General features: G+C 40.9%; 1 protein-coding gene across 11 annotated transcripts in view; it reads right to left on the bottom strand.

Annotated features, from left to right (window-relative positions):
* Nucleotides 1-17,835, bottom strand: part of TIMM9 (translocase of inner mitochondrial membrane 9) — a 19,132-nt gene extending 1,297 nt beyond the window's left edge. For 2 of the 11 annotated variants that reach the window (XM_055289251.2, XM_055289252.2), the window contains exons 1-4: nt 17,357-17,568; nt 14,228-14,315; nt 2,152-2,216; nt 1,067-1,162 (exon numbers count right to left, since the gene is read on the bottom strand). In XM_055289251.2, the coding sequence (XP_055145226.1) occupies nt 1,067-1,162; nt 2,152-2,190 (135 nt within the window). In that variant the 5' untranslated portion in view covers nt 2,191-2,216; nt 14,228-14,315; nt 17,357-17,568. Of the gene's footprint in view, nt 1-1,066; nt 1,163-2,151; nt 2,217-6,339; nt 6,458-9,985; nt 10,104-11,143; nt 11,241-14,227; nt 14,316-14,816; nt 15,644-17,356; nt 17,620-17,694 lie in introns of those variants that run through there. The other 9 variants (XM_063645539.1, XM_063645538.1, XM_063645540.1 and 6 more) reach the window with 9 other exon arrangements.

Here is a 17,835-nt window from a genome sequence, read left to right as displayed (position 1 = left end):
ACTGTGTTAGCCAGGATGGTCTTGAACTCCTAACCTCGTGATCCGCCTGCCTTAGCCTCCCAATGTGCTGAAGTTCCAGGCATGAGCCACCGCACCTGGCCTATTTATTTATTTTTTTGAGACAGGTTCTCTCTCTGTTGCCCAGGGTGGAGTGCAGTGGCTCACTGTGGCCTCAACCTCCTGGGCTTAAGTGATCCTCCTACCTCAGCCCCTGGAGTAGCTGAGACTACAGCACACACCACCATGCCTGGCTAATTTTTCATTTTATTTTTTAGTAGAGATGAGGACTGGTGCTTTTTTGTTGTTGTTCTTGACAGGGTCTTGCTCTGTCACCCAGGCTAGAGTGCAGTGGTGCAATCACAGCTCACTGCAGCCTCTGCCTCCCGTGCTCAGTTGACCCTCTCACCTCAGCTCCCAAGTAGCTGGGACCACAGGCATGTACCAACATGTCCAGCTAATTTTTTTTTTGTATTTTTTGTAAAGACAGGGTTTCACCATGTTGCTGAGGCTGGTTTCGAACTCCTGGGCTCAAGTGATCCACCTGCCTTGGCCTCCCAACGTGCTGGGAGTTCAGTTACAGTGAGCTATGATTATGCCATTGCACTCCAGCCTGGGTAACAGAGCGAGACCCTGGCTTAAAAAAAAAAGTTAAGACTTCTAATAGGATAAGGTTTTCAATATGAGCCACCAAAGTCAAGCTTTGCTTTTTCCAAAGCCAACCAGAATTCCCAGGGCCATACAGAAAGGCTGTGCCAAGTTTCTCTAGGTAGGCCATCTTGGCTGAAAGCTAATTAGTAAGAATATTTGTTGTGAAACAGTAACTCAGCAGCTGCAGGCATCTTCTCTAAAATGGTCTGACTTGGTACAATGTAACTGTCATATTAAATTTGGCACTGTTAAACTCAATGCCGTGGTTCAGTGGCTGCTTCAGTTCTTCCAAGCAATGGAACATAAAAGGTAGTCTAAATTCCTGTAATAAGTAGGAACAAGTGAAATGCTTAAGGGGATCCTACTTATAATGTTTATGACAGGCTTGGAGAATTTTAGTGAGTAACACTTTTCATACCTCTTCAGGTTTTACTTCTCTTGTTGTGAAGTCTTTAACACAGTCCAAAAAGCAGGTCTCTGTAAGTTTATTGTAGGTCCCCAGAAATTCCTTAAACTACAAACAAACCAGAATGTTCTTTAGTATTTGGTTTTTAAAACAAAGATGCTTTGAAACTTAAATTACTGGTATTTTATATTTAGACAAAATATACTATAACACTTGAAATCATAGTTATTATGCTAACTTAAATGGGTACACTATGATCTACAGAATAGTTTTATTTTCTAGTTGAATATTTAATTTTTCCTTATCAGTCAGATGAAAAATACATATGCTTGGTTGGGCGCGGTAGCTCATGCCTGTAATCCCAGCACTTTGGGAGGCTGAGGCGGGCAGATTACCTGAGGTCAGGAGTTCGAGACCAGCCTGGCCAACATGGTGAAACCCTGTCTCTAATAAAAATACAAAAATTAGCCAGGCATGGTGGCATATGCCTGTAATCCCAGCTACTCAGGAGGCTGAGGCAGGAGAATTGCTTGGGCCTGGGAGACGGAGGTTGCAATGAACCAAGATCGTGCCACTGCACTCCAGCCTGGCAGACAAAGCAAGACTGTCTCAAAAAAAAAAAAAAAAAAAAAAAGAACAAGAAAAATACATACATACATACACTTTATAACATTTAATATCCATTTTGGAAATGAAATAGAAACAATTGTTTTGTGAAATCACTGACATGGTTTTTTTTGTTTTTTTTGAGATGGAGTCTTGCTCTGTCACCCAGGCTGGAGTGCAATGGCACGATCTCGGCTCACTGCAGCCTCTGCCTCGTGGGTCAAGCAATTCCCGTGCCTCAGCCTCCCACGTAGCTGGGACTAGAGGTGTGCGCCAGCATGCCCAGCTAATTTTTGTATTTTTAGGAGACGGAGTTTCACCATGTTGGCCAGGCTGGTCTTGAACTCCCAACTTCAAGTGATCCACCCACCTGGGCCTCCCAACGTGCTGGGATTACAGATGTGAGCCACTGCACCCAGCCTGACATGGTGGCATTAGTAGCACCTTATATTTTTTTGCAAAATCTTTTCCCCTTACTTAGAATACTTTACCTGTTTTATCTGATCAGATTCTGGTATTTGTGCAGCCATATTCTTCTGGTGCCTTTATTAGTCACCTAATTTAAAAATTCAAAAAAAGTTTGTCAATCTATAAACAAATGTTTTTAGTCTAACTGAAGAGTTAGGGAATCACTGCTCATATTTTATAAATCTGTGTATGTAATTGTATGCCACCACCCCCAATTTCTCAGATCATTAATGACCATAGAACCTTACAGTTGAGAATTGGATTTTCTTTTTTTTTTTTTGAGATGGAGTCTCACTCTGTCACCAGGCTGGAGCGCAGTGGCGCAATCTCGGCTCCTGCAACCTCTGCCTCCAGGTTCAAGCAATTCTCCTGCCTCAGCCTCCCGAGTAGCTGGGACTACAGGTGCACACCACCATGCCCAGCTAATTTTTGTATTTTTAGTAGAGATGGAGTTTCACCATGTTGGCCAGGATGGTCTCGATTTCTTAACCTCGTGATCTGCCTGCCTCGGCTTCCCAAAGTGCTGGGATTACAGGTGTTAGCCACCGCACCCAGCCAGAGAATTAGATTTTCTAATGCTAGTTTGGGACTCAAAGGCCCTGTCTATCGAAATCTCCAGTTTTAAGATAGTTTGCTCTGCTACCTAACTAAGCTACTTGTTTAAAGCCCCATTCCTAGGAGGGTTATACAGGAAACCAAGATGGTGAGGTTTGGGATTAAAAAAATAATTAAAAAAAGCTGGGTGTGGTGGCACATGCCTGTAATCGCAGCACTTTGGGAGGCCGAGGCATGTGGATCACTTGAGGTCAGGAGTTCAAAACCAGCCTGGCCAACATAGTGAAACCCTATCTCTACAAAAAATACAAAAATTGGCTAGACGTGGTGTCATGTGCCTGTGGTCCCAGCTACTTGGGAAACTGAGGCAGGAGAATCGCTTGAACTCGGGACGTTGAGGTTACAGTGAGCCAAGATCATGCCACTGCACTCGAGCCTGGGTGACAAAGTGAGACTCCATCTCAAACAATAATAATAATAATAATAAAAAGAAAAATAAAGGAAATCAAGAGATTTTTATTGTTTTCCTAAAATTACTTAACTATTCCACTAGTCACCAATTTGCTTATTTTAAATTTTTTACTATTATACTTAATCGAATACATCAAAAATATCAAAAATTTTAACATTTCAACATGCAATCAACATAAAAAGTATTAATAAGACATTTTACGTTCCTTTTCTGGTAGTAAGTCTTTGATTTTGGTGAGCATTTTACACTTATACCACATCTCAATTTGAATGCTAAATCTTCATCAGAAATACTTGGCCTACATTTAGATTTAATAAAATCTATTGTTGAAAAAGTAGATTCACATATCTGAGCCACTCCAAATACACTTAAAATTAGTTGCTAATTTAACTCTGACCCTTACTACTAATGATCCTTTTACAATGTAAATACAAAGGTTCTATTAATAGTTAACAAACACCAGTTAACAAACACCATTTGCTTAGAAATTGACAACCCTCATGAAGGATATTCAGAGTTTTAAAAGAAAGTTACAGGAATTATACATTCTACTACACATTCTATAGTTCAAAAAGGGCAATCACAGAGACTAATCAGAGACTTCTAATTATAATCTAACGTGGAGGCAACAGGGAAGGGAAGACAAGTAAATAAAAAAGCCTTTCTGAATTCCTGAGATTTTCACATATCCTAAATGTAGGACTTAGGTTCAGTTAATCTAGATATAAGAATGTATATCACATTATTTATTTACTATATCCTGGCTAGTTCTAAAAAGATTGAGCATTTCATATAAAAGATTTGTATAGGCCGGGCGTGGTGGCTCACGCCTGTAATCTCAGCACTTTGGGAGGCTGAGGCAGGCAGATTACGAGGTCAGGAGATCGAGACCATCCTGGCTAACACAGTGAAACCCCGTCTCTACTAAAAATACAAAAAAATTAGCTGGGCGTGGTGGTGAGCGCCTGTAGTACTAGCTACTTAGGGAGGCTGAGGCAGAAGAATGGCGTGAACCCAGGAGATGGAGCTTGCAGTGAGCCGAGATCGCGCCACTGCACTCCAGCCTGGGTGACAGAGTGAGACTCCATCTCAAAAAAAAAAAAAAAAAAAAAAGATTTGTATAAAATAAAGCTGTTTAAAACAGAAATTAAACAGCATGTAAAAGGAAAACATGAATCATGTACACTGTAGACTAACATAAATGCTATACATTTTATTTAGTTAAGAGTTTTCTGATAACCAAGACAAAAATGATAAACTGGATGTGCAAATCTTTACTAGCTTATCAATTATTAAAGTATCTCTGAAAAACAAATTTTTTATGAAGCTTTGTTGAAACTAATTTTTATGAAGCTTTGTTGAAACTATAGTAAATTCAAGTTTAGGACAAAGTGTATGCCACCATCACAAAAAAAAATTAACATTCTGCTTTTGATTAACACATACAATCAATAGTAATTCCATTCCACCAGTTTCAACCATACCTATACTTTCCTCCTTTTTCCATTTATTCTTCCCTCCTCCTTTTTTCTTATCCTATAAAATCACAATAACTAGGCTGGGCACGGGGGCTCACACTTGTAATTCCAGCACTTTGGGAGGCTGAGGCAGGTGGATCACCTGAGGTCAAGAGTTGGAGACAAGCCCAGACAGCATAGTGAAACCCCGTCACTACTAAAAATACAAAAATTAGCTGGGCATGGTGGCTCACGCCTGTAATCCCAGCTACTCAGGAGGCTGAGGCAGGAGAACTGCTTGAACCCTTGGGCGGAGGTTGCAGTGAGCCGAGATTGCAGCACTGCACTCCAGCCTGCGCCACATAGTGAGACTCCGTCTCAAAAAAAAAAAAAAAAAAAAATCACAATAATTACTGACATTTAAAAAAATGTCATTTCCTTCATATGCACAGAAAAGCCTCCCCACTCCCCAGCGAGTGTCCGTGGAAACCACATAGGGGGCCTGGCTTCCACCCCAATTGGCAGTAATGAGGTACCCATCTCCATCTACTCTGGGGTGGTATCTAAGGAGGCCTACTTGACATTCAGGACTTGCATTACTGCCTCATGACAATTAGGCCATATACCCTCCTGTAATGTCAGTGGAGGCCACATGGGGAGAGTAACAAAGCACTGTAGTCCTTCCCAGCCAGGGAGTTATCAGTGGAAGCCTGGTGAGGAGCCAGAATGCCTACTCCACCTGGCAGTAACAAGAAACTCCCTGCCCCTCCCCCCTTCAAGTGTCAGAGTAAGGAACATGAATTTCTACTTCTACCTGGCAGTAATGAAGTGGTACCTCCCACCACTTCCCCTCATGGAGCATTGTCAAAAGGAGCCAGATAAAATGATTAAATAAAATCTAGAGCCTCATAACATGATATGCAAGATGTCCAGGCTACAATATATTAAAAAAATCACTCATCACACCAAGAACTAGGAAGATCTCAAACTGAATTAAAAAAAGACAATCAACAGATGCTTAACATTGAGTAATATGTGTTAGGATTATCTGACAAAGATTTTTAAACAGCACCTTGTAAATACTTCAGTGAGCAATTATGAACACACTTGAAACAAATGAAAAAACAGAAGGTCTCAGCAAAGAAAGAGAAGATATCAAGACCCAAATGGAAAGTTTAAGAAGTGAAAAATACAATAACCAAAATAAACTCAATGAATAAAATCAACAGGAGAATGGAGGGGACAGAGGAATCAGTGAATTGGAAGCCAGAAAACAGAATTCTTCAATCTGAATTACAGAGAAAAACAGAATGAAAAACATTAACAGAGTACAAAGGACTTGTAGAAGTATAAAAGAGCAAATATTTTGTCTCAGAGTCCAAGAAGGAGAGGAAGAAAAGGGTAGGGTAGTAAAAGTACTGGAAGAAATAATGGCTGAAAACTCCCCAAGTTTGGCAGAAGACATAAACCTACAGATTCAAAAAGCTGAACAAACCTCAAACAGCATAAACGCGATGAAACCTACATCGACATAATAGTCAAACATCTGAAAACTAAAGACAAGGCTGAGCACAGTGCCTCACGTCTGTAATCCTAGCACTTTGGGAGGCCAAGGCGGGTGGGTCGATTGAGGTCAGGAGTTCACAACCAGCCTGGTCAACATGGTGAAACCCCGTCCCTACTAAAAAAAAAAAATACAAAAAGCAGCCAGCCATGGTGGCACACACCTGTAATCCCAGCTACTCAGGTGGCTGAGGCACGAGAATTGCTTGAACCCAGGAGGCAGAGGTTGCAGTGAGCCAAGATCATGTCAGTGCATTCCAGCCTGGGCGACAGAGTGAGACTCTGTAGCAAATAAATAAATAAATAAATAAATAAATAAATAAATAACAATAAATAAAATAAAAATAAAGACAAAAAAACCATTGAAAGCAGCAAGCGAAAAACTATATCTTGTCTGTAGGGGTAAAACTATTAGGATGACAGCAGATTTTTCTTTAGAAACTATGGAGGCCAGAAGGAAGCGGCACAAAATGTTTCAAGTGCTAAAAGAAAAGAACTGTCAATGCAGAACCCTGTATCTAGTGAAAACAACCTTGAGGAATAAAGGTGAAATCAAGACATTCTCAAATGTAGGAAAACTAAGAAAATGTGTTACCAGCATAGCTACCTAAAATAATGGCTCAAGTTTCTAAATAGAAAGAAAATGATAAAAGTAGTAGTCCTGGAACATCAAGGAGGAAAACACAGTAATAAGTACAATACACTTCTCTTGAGTTTCCTAAATTAATGTTTGTCGGTTGAAGCAAAAATTATAAAACCATCTATTGTGGTTCTAAATGTATGCAGACAATTAAGGTTTCTATACTTCACTTGAACTGGTAATATGCTGACATAATTATACGGTGATAAACTAAATCAGTGCCATGAGGAAAAGTTTTAGTACTAAATGCATACATTAGAAAAGGAAAAAGGCCAGGTGTGGTGGCTCATGCCTGTAATCTCAGCACTTTGGGAGGCTGAGGTGGGAGAATTCCTTGAGCTCTGGAGTTCAAGACCAGCCTGGGTAATATGGTTTGGCTATGTCCCCACCCAAATCTCATCTTGAATTCCCACGTGTTGTGGGAGGGACCTGGTGGGAGGTAACTGAATCATGGGGGCAAGTCTTTCCCATGCTGTTCTCATGACAGTGAATAAGTCTCCCAAGATCTGATGGTTTTATCAAGAGGAGATCCCCTACACAAGTTCTCTCTCTTTGCCTTCTGCCATCCATGTAAGATGTGACTTGCTCCTCCTTGCCTTCAGCCATGATTGTGAGGCCTCCCCAGCCATGTGGAACTGTAAGTCCATTAAACCTCTTTCTTTTGTAAATTGCCCAGTCTAGGGTATGTCTTTACCAGCAGTGTGAAAACGGACTAATACACTGGGCAACATAGTGATACCTTCTCTCTCCAAAAAAAAAAAAAAAAAAAAAAGAAAGAAAGAGAGAGACAGACAGAAAAGAAAGAAAAGTAGCTGGGCATGGTGGCATGTCCTATATCCCCAGCTACTTGGAGGTTGGGGCAGGATTGCCTGAGCCAAGGAGTTTGAGGCTGCAGTGAGCTATGATCATGCCATTGCATTCCAGCCCAGGTAAAACAGCAAGACCCTGTTAAAAAAAAAAAAAAAAGGAAGTGGAGGTAAGGAAGGAAGAAAGGGGAGGGAGAGAGGGAAAGGAGCGTGGGGGGGAGGGAGGGACTTAGGGAAGGAGGGAAGGAAGGGAGGGAGGGAGGAAGGAAGGAAGGAAAGAAGGAAGGTCTTAAATCAGTAATCCAAGCTCCTCCTACCTCAAGCACCTAAAAAAGAAGAGCAAAATGAACCCAATGAAGGAAATAAAGAGCAGATATCAATTTAAATGAAAAGAGAAAAAAAGAAAGAGCTGGTTCTTTGAAAAGATTAATAAAACACAAACCTACGAGCAAGAGAGAAGACACAAATTATACTATCAGGAATGAAACAGGGTGTACATTACTACAGGTTTTGCAGACACCAAAAGGATACAGGAATATTACAAACAACTCTACATACATAAACCTGACAACTTCTTTATGAAGTTAGTATTATCCTGATATTAAAACCAAAGACAGTACAAAAAAGAAAACCATAAAAATATCCCTCATGAAAGATATAAAAGTCTATTAATATTAGCAAATATAATTCAGCAATATATAAAAAGAATTATACAACTTGACCAAGTAGGGTTTATTCCAGGGATGCAAGACTGGTTTAATATTTGAAAATTAGTCCGTTTAAGTCCACATATTCATAGACTGAAGAAGAAAAATCAAATGATCATAAAAATTGATGCAGAAAAAGTATTTGAAAAAATGCAATACCCATTCATAGCAAAATATCTCAGAAAAAAAGGAAGATCAATTTGATAAACAGCATGTACAAAAAAACCTACAGCCAACACTATACTTAATGGCGAAAGATAATACTTTCCCATAAGATTGTGAGCAAGGACAGATGTCCACTGTCACCACTCTTATCTAACATACTGCTGAAAGTTCTACCTAGTGCAGTGAAGCAAGAAAAGGAAACAGACATAAAGATTGTAAAACAAGAAAATAAAACTGTTCCTGTTTGCATGTAACATAATTATGAACGTGCAAAATTGAAAGAATCTACAAATAAACTCCTAGAATTAATAAGTTCAGCAGTGTCCAGTATACACAATAAGCATATTTTAAAAATCAATTGTATTTCTATATACCATCAATGAACACATGTATACTGAAAGTAAAAATACAATATCATTTACAATTACTCAAAGAAAAAAAAAGATTTAGGGGCAAATCTAACAAAACATGTACTGACTTCTTTTGTGGAAAACTACCAAATACTGACGAAAGAAGTCAAAGACCTAAACACACAGAGAGACATACTGTGTGTTCAGAGATCAGAAGACTCAATATAGTAAGAATGCCAATTTTCTTAAGGCTGATATACAGGCTTATTGCAATTTCTATCAAGGTCCTAACAAGATTTCTTATAAATAGACACAAATTTATATGGAAAACATTTATATGGAAATTTATATAAAATTTATATAAAAAGCAAAGGGACCAGAATAGCTAAAACAAATTTGAAAAATGAAGAATAAAGTGAGAGGAATTTGTCTACCTGATTTCAAGACATAAACAGCCTACAGTAATCAATGCTGTGTGCCACTGGTGGAAGGACAGACACATGGTCAGTGGAACATAGCAAAGAATCAAATAACAGATTCACACCAAAAAACCCAACTGGCCAGGTGAGGTGGCTCACATCTGTAATCCCAGCACTCTGGGAGGCCAAGAAGGGAGAATTGCTTGAGCCCAGGAGTTCAAGAACAACCTGGGCAACACAGCAAGACCTTGTCTGTACAAATAATTAAGAAAATTAGCTGGGCATGGTGTCACATGCCTGTAGTCCCAGTTACCAGGGAGTCTGAGGCAGGAGAATCATATGAGCCTGGGAGGTAGAGGCTGCAGTAAGCCATAGTTGCGCCACTGCGCTCCAGTCTGGAAAAGAGAGTGAGACTCCGTCTCAAACATACACACACACACAAACACACACACACACACACACACACACACCCCTGCCCAACTGGTTTTTGGGAAAAAAGGATGTGAGAACTAAGTTTCTCACCTAATACAAAAATTAACTCAAAATGGATCGGGGGGCCAGGCATGGTGGCTCGTGCCTGTAATTCTAGCACTTTGGGAAGCCAAGGTTGGCGGATGGCTTGAGGCCAGGAATTTGAGACCAGCCTGGGTAACATGACAAACCCCATCTTTACCAAAAATACACACACACACACAAATTTTAGCTGGGCATGGTGGCACATACCTTTAGTCCCAGCTACTTGAGAGGCTGAGGTAGGAGGATGGATTGAGCCCAGGAGGCGAAGGCTGCAGTGAGCCGAGATTGTGCCACTGCACTCCAGCCTGGGTGACAAACCCTCTCTCTAAAAAAAGGATCAGGAATTTAATGTAAAATATAAAACCACTAAAACTTTTATTTGTTTTTAATAAACACAGGGTCTCACCATGTTGCCCAGGGTGGTCTCAACTCCTGGGCTTAAGCAGCCCTCCCACCTCCACCTCCCCCTCCCACAGGGCTGGGATTACAGGCATAAGCCACCATGATTGGCCAACTACTAAAACTTTTAGAAAAATATTAGAAAATCTGGCTTTAGGGCTAGGCAAAGAGTTCTTATATTTGACATCAAAAACACAATCTATAAGAGGAAAAATTAAGAAATTAGACTTCATGAAAATTAAAAATGAAATTAAAAAATTAAAAACTTTTGCTTTATGAAAGAACACTGAGAGGATGAAAAGCTACAGACCAGGAGGAAATATTTGCAAACTACATAACTGACAAAGAATAAGCAGAAGATATAAAGAACTCTCAAACCCCAGCGGTAAAAACACAAACAATCCAATTAGAAAACAAGCAAGAGCCATAAGAAGGTATTTCAGCAAAAAGGAAATACATATGGCTAATAAGTACATGAAAAGATGTTCAACATCCCTAGCCATTAGGGAAATGCAAATTAAAACCAAAACAAGCTGCTGGGCGCGGTGGCTCATGCCTGTAATCCCAGCACTTTCGGAGGCTGAGGCGGGCGGATCACCTGAGGTCAGGAGTTCGAGACCAGCTTGGCCAACGTGGTGAAACCCCATCTCTACTAAAATACAAAAGTTAGCCGAGCACGGTGGTGCATGCCTGTGGTCCCAGCGACTCGGAAGGCTGAGGCAAGAGAATTGCTTGAACCCAGGAGGTGGAGGTTGCAGTGAGCCGGGATCACGCCACTGCACTCCAACCTGGGTGACAAGAGCGAAAATCCATCTCAAAAAAAAAAAAACAAAAAAATAAAAATAAAAAATAAACAAGCTACATACCTATCAGAATGGCTAACATAAAAACAAAACAAAACAAAAAAAACAAAAACAGTGGCAATACCAAATGCTAGTGAGGACATGGAAAAACTGAATCACTTACATATTCCTGTTGGGAATGTAAACAGTTTGGCAGTTTCTAAAGAAGTTATACATTCATCTCCCATATAACCCTGCAATTGCATTCCTGGGCATCTGTCCTAGAGAAATGAAAACTTGTGTTCACAGGAAATCTTGTATGTGAATGTTTGTGGAAACTCTATTCTTAATAATCAAAAACTGAAAACCCAAATGTTCTTCAGTGGGCGAATGGTTAAACAAATTGGTACATCTATACCTGTAATACTATTCAGCAATAAAAAGGATGAGTATTGAGACTTGCAAAAGCCTGGAGAATTCTGCTGAGGAAAAAAGCCAATCCTAAAAAATTACATCTGTATAATTCCACTTATACAACATTCTTGAAATAACAGAATTGCAGAAATGAAGAACATATGGTTGCCAAGGGTTAAGGAATGGATGAGGGAAGGAGTAGGAAGAAAGTAGGTGTTGCTATAAGAAGGCAACACAAGACCTTTGTAATAGAAATATTCTGTATCTTGATTGTATCAATTAGTATCCTGGATGTGACATTGTACTCCAGTTTTGTAATATGTTACCACTGTGGAAAACTGGGTAAAGGACACAGGGGACCTTTGTATTAATTGTTGGAAGTGTATTTCAATCTACACTAACCTCAAAATAAAAAGCTTAATAATAAAGAAAAAAAATGTTATTGTATAACTTTCTGGTACCTGCCAAAGAACAACATGCAGTGTGGTAGATACTGTTAGCAAGCCTTCCAAGCTAGAGTTCTTCTGGATTCCCACTCAGAAAACAGTCTGAAAAGATCTAAGAACTGGTAAAACAACTTCTAAAGAAGTATTAAATGAAATCACTGTTTTGTGAGAACTTGAAAAAAAATACAAGGGTAATAAAATATGCATTAAGGAACTTGGTTTACCAATAGGCTCCTAGCTGAAAGTTCAAAAGGTCAGCTACTAGACCTGAGCCTTTTGAATTGTCGAATTAGGACAATACACTCACTGCACCTCAGGAGGACACCCAGCAAACTGGACTTTCTATAGTTCACATCAAAAAAGAACACAGATCTGATTTCCTTCCTATAATGCCAAAATCTGTTTTTTCTGTTTTTTTTTTTTTTTAATTCCATCCTTGTATTTCTTTGGGTTAAAATTCTTATTTATTGACTTATCAACCAGAGGTCAGAGAGACAGAAAGTATGAAATCTCTTTTTCTTTTGAGATGGAGTTTTCGCTCTTGTTGCCCAGGCTGGAGTGCAATGGCACAATCTCAGCTCACCGCAATCTCCACCTTCCAGGTTCAAGTGATTCTCTTGCCTCAGCCTCCCAAGCAGTTGGGATTACAGGCATGCGCCACCACGCCTGGCTAATTTTGTATTTTTAGTAGAGAGAGGGGTTTCTCCACGTTGGTGAGGCTGGTCTTGAACTCCCGATCTCAGGTGATCCTCCTGCCTCGGCCTCCCAAAGTGCTGGGATTACAGGCATGAGCCACTGTGCCCGGTCAAAAGTATGAAATCTTTAAATGTTCTCTAAGTTTCATACTAGTACCCTGTGCTGCCTCTACACACATCTTGTCCTTATTATATACCTCATGGTGACAAATGATGGTTGTTACTGGAAAATCTTTAAAGACATATATGAGGAATGCCCCAAGTGCTGTTGGTATGAATCTTCTTTATTCATTAATGTATTAATATACATTACTTAAACAGTGTATGTTTCCTCTTTTCAATGAAATAAAGTTTGTCATACTATAAAAGTAATATATTTATTGAGAATTTGAAAAACAAAAGATAAATAGTTCTACCGTTCACAGACCACTATGTTAACATTACGATTTATTTTCTTTAGAATCACTCAATTGTGTATTTTATGTATTTACTTATTTTTGAGATTTATTTATTTATTTATTTTTGAGACAGTCTCACTCTGAGACCCAGGCTGGAGTGCAGTGGTGCAATCTCAGCTCACTACATCTTCTGCCTCCTGGGTTCAAGTGATTTTGTGCCTCAGCCTCGTAAGTAGCTGGGATTACAGGCATGCACTAACACACCTGGCTAATTTTTGTTTAGTATAGACAGGGTTTCACCATGTTGGCCAGGTTGGTCTTGAACTCTCGACCTCAGGTAATCTGCCCGCCTCAGCCTCCCAAAGTGCTGGGATTACAGGCGTGAGCTACGTCGCCCAGACCAATTTCGTTTGTTTTTTTTTTTTTTTTCCAGACCTACAGTTGAACTCAAGAGCTAACAATCAGAAGTTTTCTTAAGTCTGCTTAAATCTCTAAAGCTATCCTCAGTAGTCACCAGTATTTATCAAGATTACGGTATAGGCCAGGCACAGCGGCTCACACCTGTAATCCCAGCACATTGGGAGGCCAAGGCGGGTGGATCATTTGAGGTTAGGAGTTCGAGACCAGCCTGGCCAACATGTTGAAACCCCCGTCTCTACTAAAAATACAAAAATTAGCCGGGCATGGTGGCACATGCCTATAATCGCAGCTACTCGGGAGGCTGAGGCAGAATTGCTTCAACCTGGCAGGCAGAGGCTTCAGTGAGCTGAGATTGCACCACTGCATTCCAGCCTGGGTGACAGAGTGAGACTTTGTCTCAAAAAACAAAACAAAACAAAACAAAAAAGATTATGGTATACATAATTGTAGGCAACTGGTTCAGAGAAAATACTGGAGATGACTGAGTAAATAAATGATTTTCAGAGTTACTTGCTCATTTGAGGTCTTCTAAATCTTTCACTATTCACTTTGCAGTTATTTAATAGTAAGCTTAGACTGACAAATTCCACCAGCCACATAAACCACCTGATGGTGAGAACAGGTAGCAGTAATGTGGTTGTTCTTTTATTTGATCCTAGTTTCCAGATATTACAGCAAATTTATGTTACTGCGGCAAAGACCCATCAGGGGTTACCTTCTGATTATATCCCTGAAACCTGGAGAGGGAGAGAAGAAATAAGCGAATTCAAGAATCACTGGCTTAGATCTTGGGAACGATTACAATGATGCTGTTATTCTTGTGGCAAACAAAATATATCATAGAACCAGGGAACTTAAGAATAAAGGGAGATCTTATCGGTCATCAAGCTCTAACCTTTTCTGATGCATGAGTTTCCTTTCTGTTCTGGAAAAGTAGTTGTCCAACCTTTGCTTGAATGTCTCCAGTAAGGCCTGATTCTTACCTGAAAAATGAGGTAATATGATTACTAAGTCCCCTTCAAGTTCTAATAGTCTTTTCAACGAAATGTAAACTTCTATTGGCTAATCATTTATTTTTTTAAAGTTTCTTCCTTTTTAGTAAGTGAAATTAGTTTCCTCTATTCTGACATTACAATTATTTGGCATATGTGCTACTATTAAAAAAAATACTTAATGTCATGCTATCCTTATTTATCCAGGTATAAGTATACATTACACTTCCCTTATGATTTTCCTACTAATTCTGGGAGGGATGGTTCAGAAATCTTAAGAAACTTACATGAGGCCACTTATACAGATAATAACTGGACAGCTGGAGCCTAACTAAGGTCTTTGGACTTCAAAATCCAGTATTTTCCCCATTGCACCTATAAAATGACCTATTTAAGACCTATAAAATGTCTTATAAACTATTATGACATATATCATCTATCTAAAAATATTTTCCAAATAGCCAAATATACGTTATAAGCTAAGTGACTGACCAGGTGCAGTGGCTCAATCCCAGCATTTTGGGAGGCTGAGGTGGGTGGATAGCTTGAGCCCAAAAGTTCTACAGCAGCCTGGGCAACATGGCAAAACTCCATCTCTACAAAAAATACAAAAATGAGCCGGCATGGTGATGTGTGCCTGTAGTCCCAGCTACTCAGGAGGCTGAGGCAGGAGGATCACTTGAGCCCAGGAGCTTGAGGCTGCAATGAGCCATGATCACGCCACTGCTCTCTTGCCTGGGTGACAGAAAGAGATCCTGTCTCAAAGAAAAAACGTAAAAGCTAAGTCATAAAACCTAGCATCACAAACGTGGGTGCCAACATTAGGTGTTTCTTGGTGAGATGCAGTAAGACAGCATCACCTTTGTGGTATTCTGGCCAAAGTTTGATATGGCTCTAATCATGAGGGAATAATTAGGAAAATCTACAACATGGAACAATTTGTAAGACAACCTGGCTGGTCTTTTCAAAAGTGTCAGTCATAAAGAAAAGGAGCTGAGAGGGCTGATTTAGCGTAAGAAAATAAGGCCAGGCGCGATGGTTCACGCCTGTAATCCCAGCACTTTGGGAGGCCGAGGTGGTCAGATCACGTGTGGTCAGGAGTTCCAGACCAGCCTGGCCAACATGGTGAAACCCCATCTTTACTAAAAACACAAAAATTAGCTGGGCAGAGTGGCAGGTGCCTGTAATTCCAGCTATTTGGGAGGCTGAGGCAGGAGAATCACTTGAACCCAGGAGGCAGAGGTTGCAGTGAGCTGAGATGGTGCCACTGTACTCTAGCCTTTGCGACAGAGCAAAGATCCATCTTAAAAAAAAAAAGAAAGAAAGAAAGAAAAAAGAAAATAAGCCTGGGCAATAAGGCGAGACCTAGTTTCTACAAAAAAGTAAAAAATTAGCCAGCGTGGTGGCAAGTGCTTGTAGTCCTAGCTACTCAGGAGGCTGAGACAGGAGGATTGCCTGAGCTCGGGAGTTGAAGGCTGCAGGGAGCTGTGATCATGACAGAGCAAGGTCCTGTCTCTGGAAAAAAAAAAAAAGAAAAAGAGAAAGGAACTAAAGAGTAATGACAAAGAGCTGTAAGATCCAAATTAAGTTGTCATTTTAATAATTCGGAGTGCCTACACTCAGATCTTAGGTCACTGTTTCTTTCACATAAGTTTCACCTAGAAAGTAAGAGTTAAACTATTTCCAAGGTCTCTGACAACTCTGACATTGTAGTTCTTTCAGTACACTCACAATATACAATATTGTGAACAAAGAGGTACCACCTATGAGCCCAATTACGAAGAGAAAATGTAACTAAAATAAAAAATAATGGCCACGTGCAGTGGCTCACGCCTGTAATACTAGCACTTTGGGAGGCCGAGGCGGGTGGATCAAGTCAGGATTTCGAGACCAACCTGGCCAACATGGTGAAACCCCATCTCTAATAAAAATGCAAAAAAAATTAACTGGGCGTGGTGGTGGGCGCCTGTAATCCCAGCTACTCAGGAGGCCTGAGGCAGAAGAATCGCTTGAACCTGGGAGGCGGAGGTTGCAGTGAGCCAAGATCGCACCACTGCACTCCAGCTTGTGCAACAGAGCGAGACTTTGTCTCAAAAAAAAAAAAAAAAAAGAAACCACAAAACTCATTAGAGAAACTCAGCAAGTTACAAAAAAAAAAAAATAATTAAAAGAGTCTTTAACGCCGAGCCCTTAAAGTCTTTTTTTTTTTTTTTTTTTAGAGTCTTGCTCTGTCATTCAGGCTGGAGCGCAATGGCGCGATCTCGGCTCACTGCAACCTCCACCTGCCGGGTTCAAGCAATTCTCTTGCCTCAGCCTCCTGAGTAGCTGGGACTACAGGCGCGCGCCACCATGCCCAGTTAATTTTTTGTATTTTCAGTAGAGACAGGGTTTCACCTTGCTGGCCAGGCTGGTCTCGAACTCCTGATCCGCCCGCCTTGGCCTCCCAAAGTGCTGGGATTACAGGCGTGAGCCACCGCGCTCGGACTTTAAAGTCCATTTTAAGTCTAGACTTCTATGAAAGTAGACTGCCGAGATGTAAAAGAAATAAAATTAGTTATTTAGCTTTTAGATCGGATTACATTTTCTGCTTTGATTATTCTAAAGCCTCCAGCAAGGCATAAAGGGATAGCTCTAAGTAGCGCATCCTGGGAAATGAGCAGATCAGGGAAGGGGTGTTAGACCTGGTATTATGTCTAGAGACGATTTTCATTTAAAGGAGGATCTTCCCCCGGGCAGCTCAAGGTCACAGCGTAAATACCTTATAGTCTAATTCAGTGTCCCCAAACAAGACCCCCGACTCCCCAGATCCGGGTTGGGGGTGGGTCAGGGCCTAAAGTTCCTACCCCTCGCCCAGGTGACACCATCCCCAGGAAGGTCTGCACCCGACCGGGCGAAGCGCTGTCCCGCTTCGGACCCCCCCACTGCCCCAAGTACGTGCGGCGGCCTCCTCGGGAGACACCGCCACTTTCCTGGGGCGTAGCCTGCCACCCCCCGTCCGGGAACCCCGGATTCTCACGGCAGAGACACCATACTTAAGCACAGGCTCTCGCATCCGACATCAGTACAAGGCTGGGGGGTGTTGGGGTACGGCTGAGCCTCGGGAGGGAGGGTCACGGTCAGGACAGGAGCCGCGGCCGCCAGATGGGAAAGAACACGTGGGAGCAGTGATGTCAAGTGACACTTAAACCCTTAGACGCCGATTCGTTATAACGCGAGGAAATCTAGAAGAAAAAACAAGTACTATCAGTGAATTCTAAAATCTCCTAAGGATTAACCTTTGTTATTGTCTGCTTAGACAACGCTTTCTATTCCCGACTTCCTGTCTAATAATGACCCGAATCTGTCGAAACTTTTTGGAAGCCTAATTTACCTAATCCCACGTCCCTAACGGTCTTCGGAAGCGAAGCAGTGTAAACAGTCCCTGGTAAACACAAGTAGTATTACAAGTCGGGAGCTCTTCAAGTCTTGGATGAGACTGTAGAGCGGTCTTGTGCGGCAATGTGCTACCTTA

The sequence above is a fragment of the Symphalangus syndactylus genome, chromosome 8 (genome assembly GCF_028878055.3).
Source record: "Symphalangus syndactylus isolate Jambi chromosome 8, NHGRI_mSymSyn1-v2.1_pri, whole genome shotgun sequence".
In the NCBI taxonomy this organism is placed as follows: Eukaryota; Metazoa; Chordata; class Mammalia; order Primates; family Hylobatidae; genus Symphalangus; species Symphalangus syndactylus.
The sequence above is the reverse complement of the archived record's forward strand: the minus strand, read 5'-3'. Positions and strand labels throughout refer to the sequence as shown.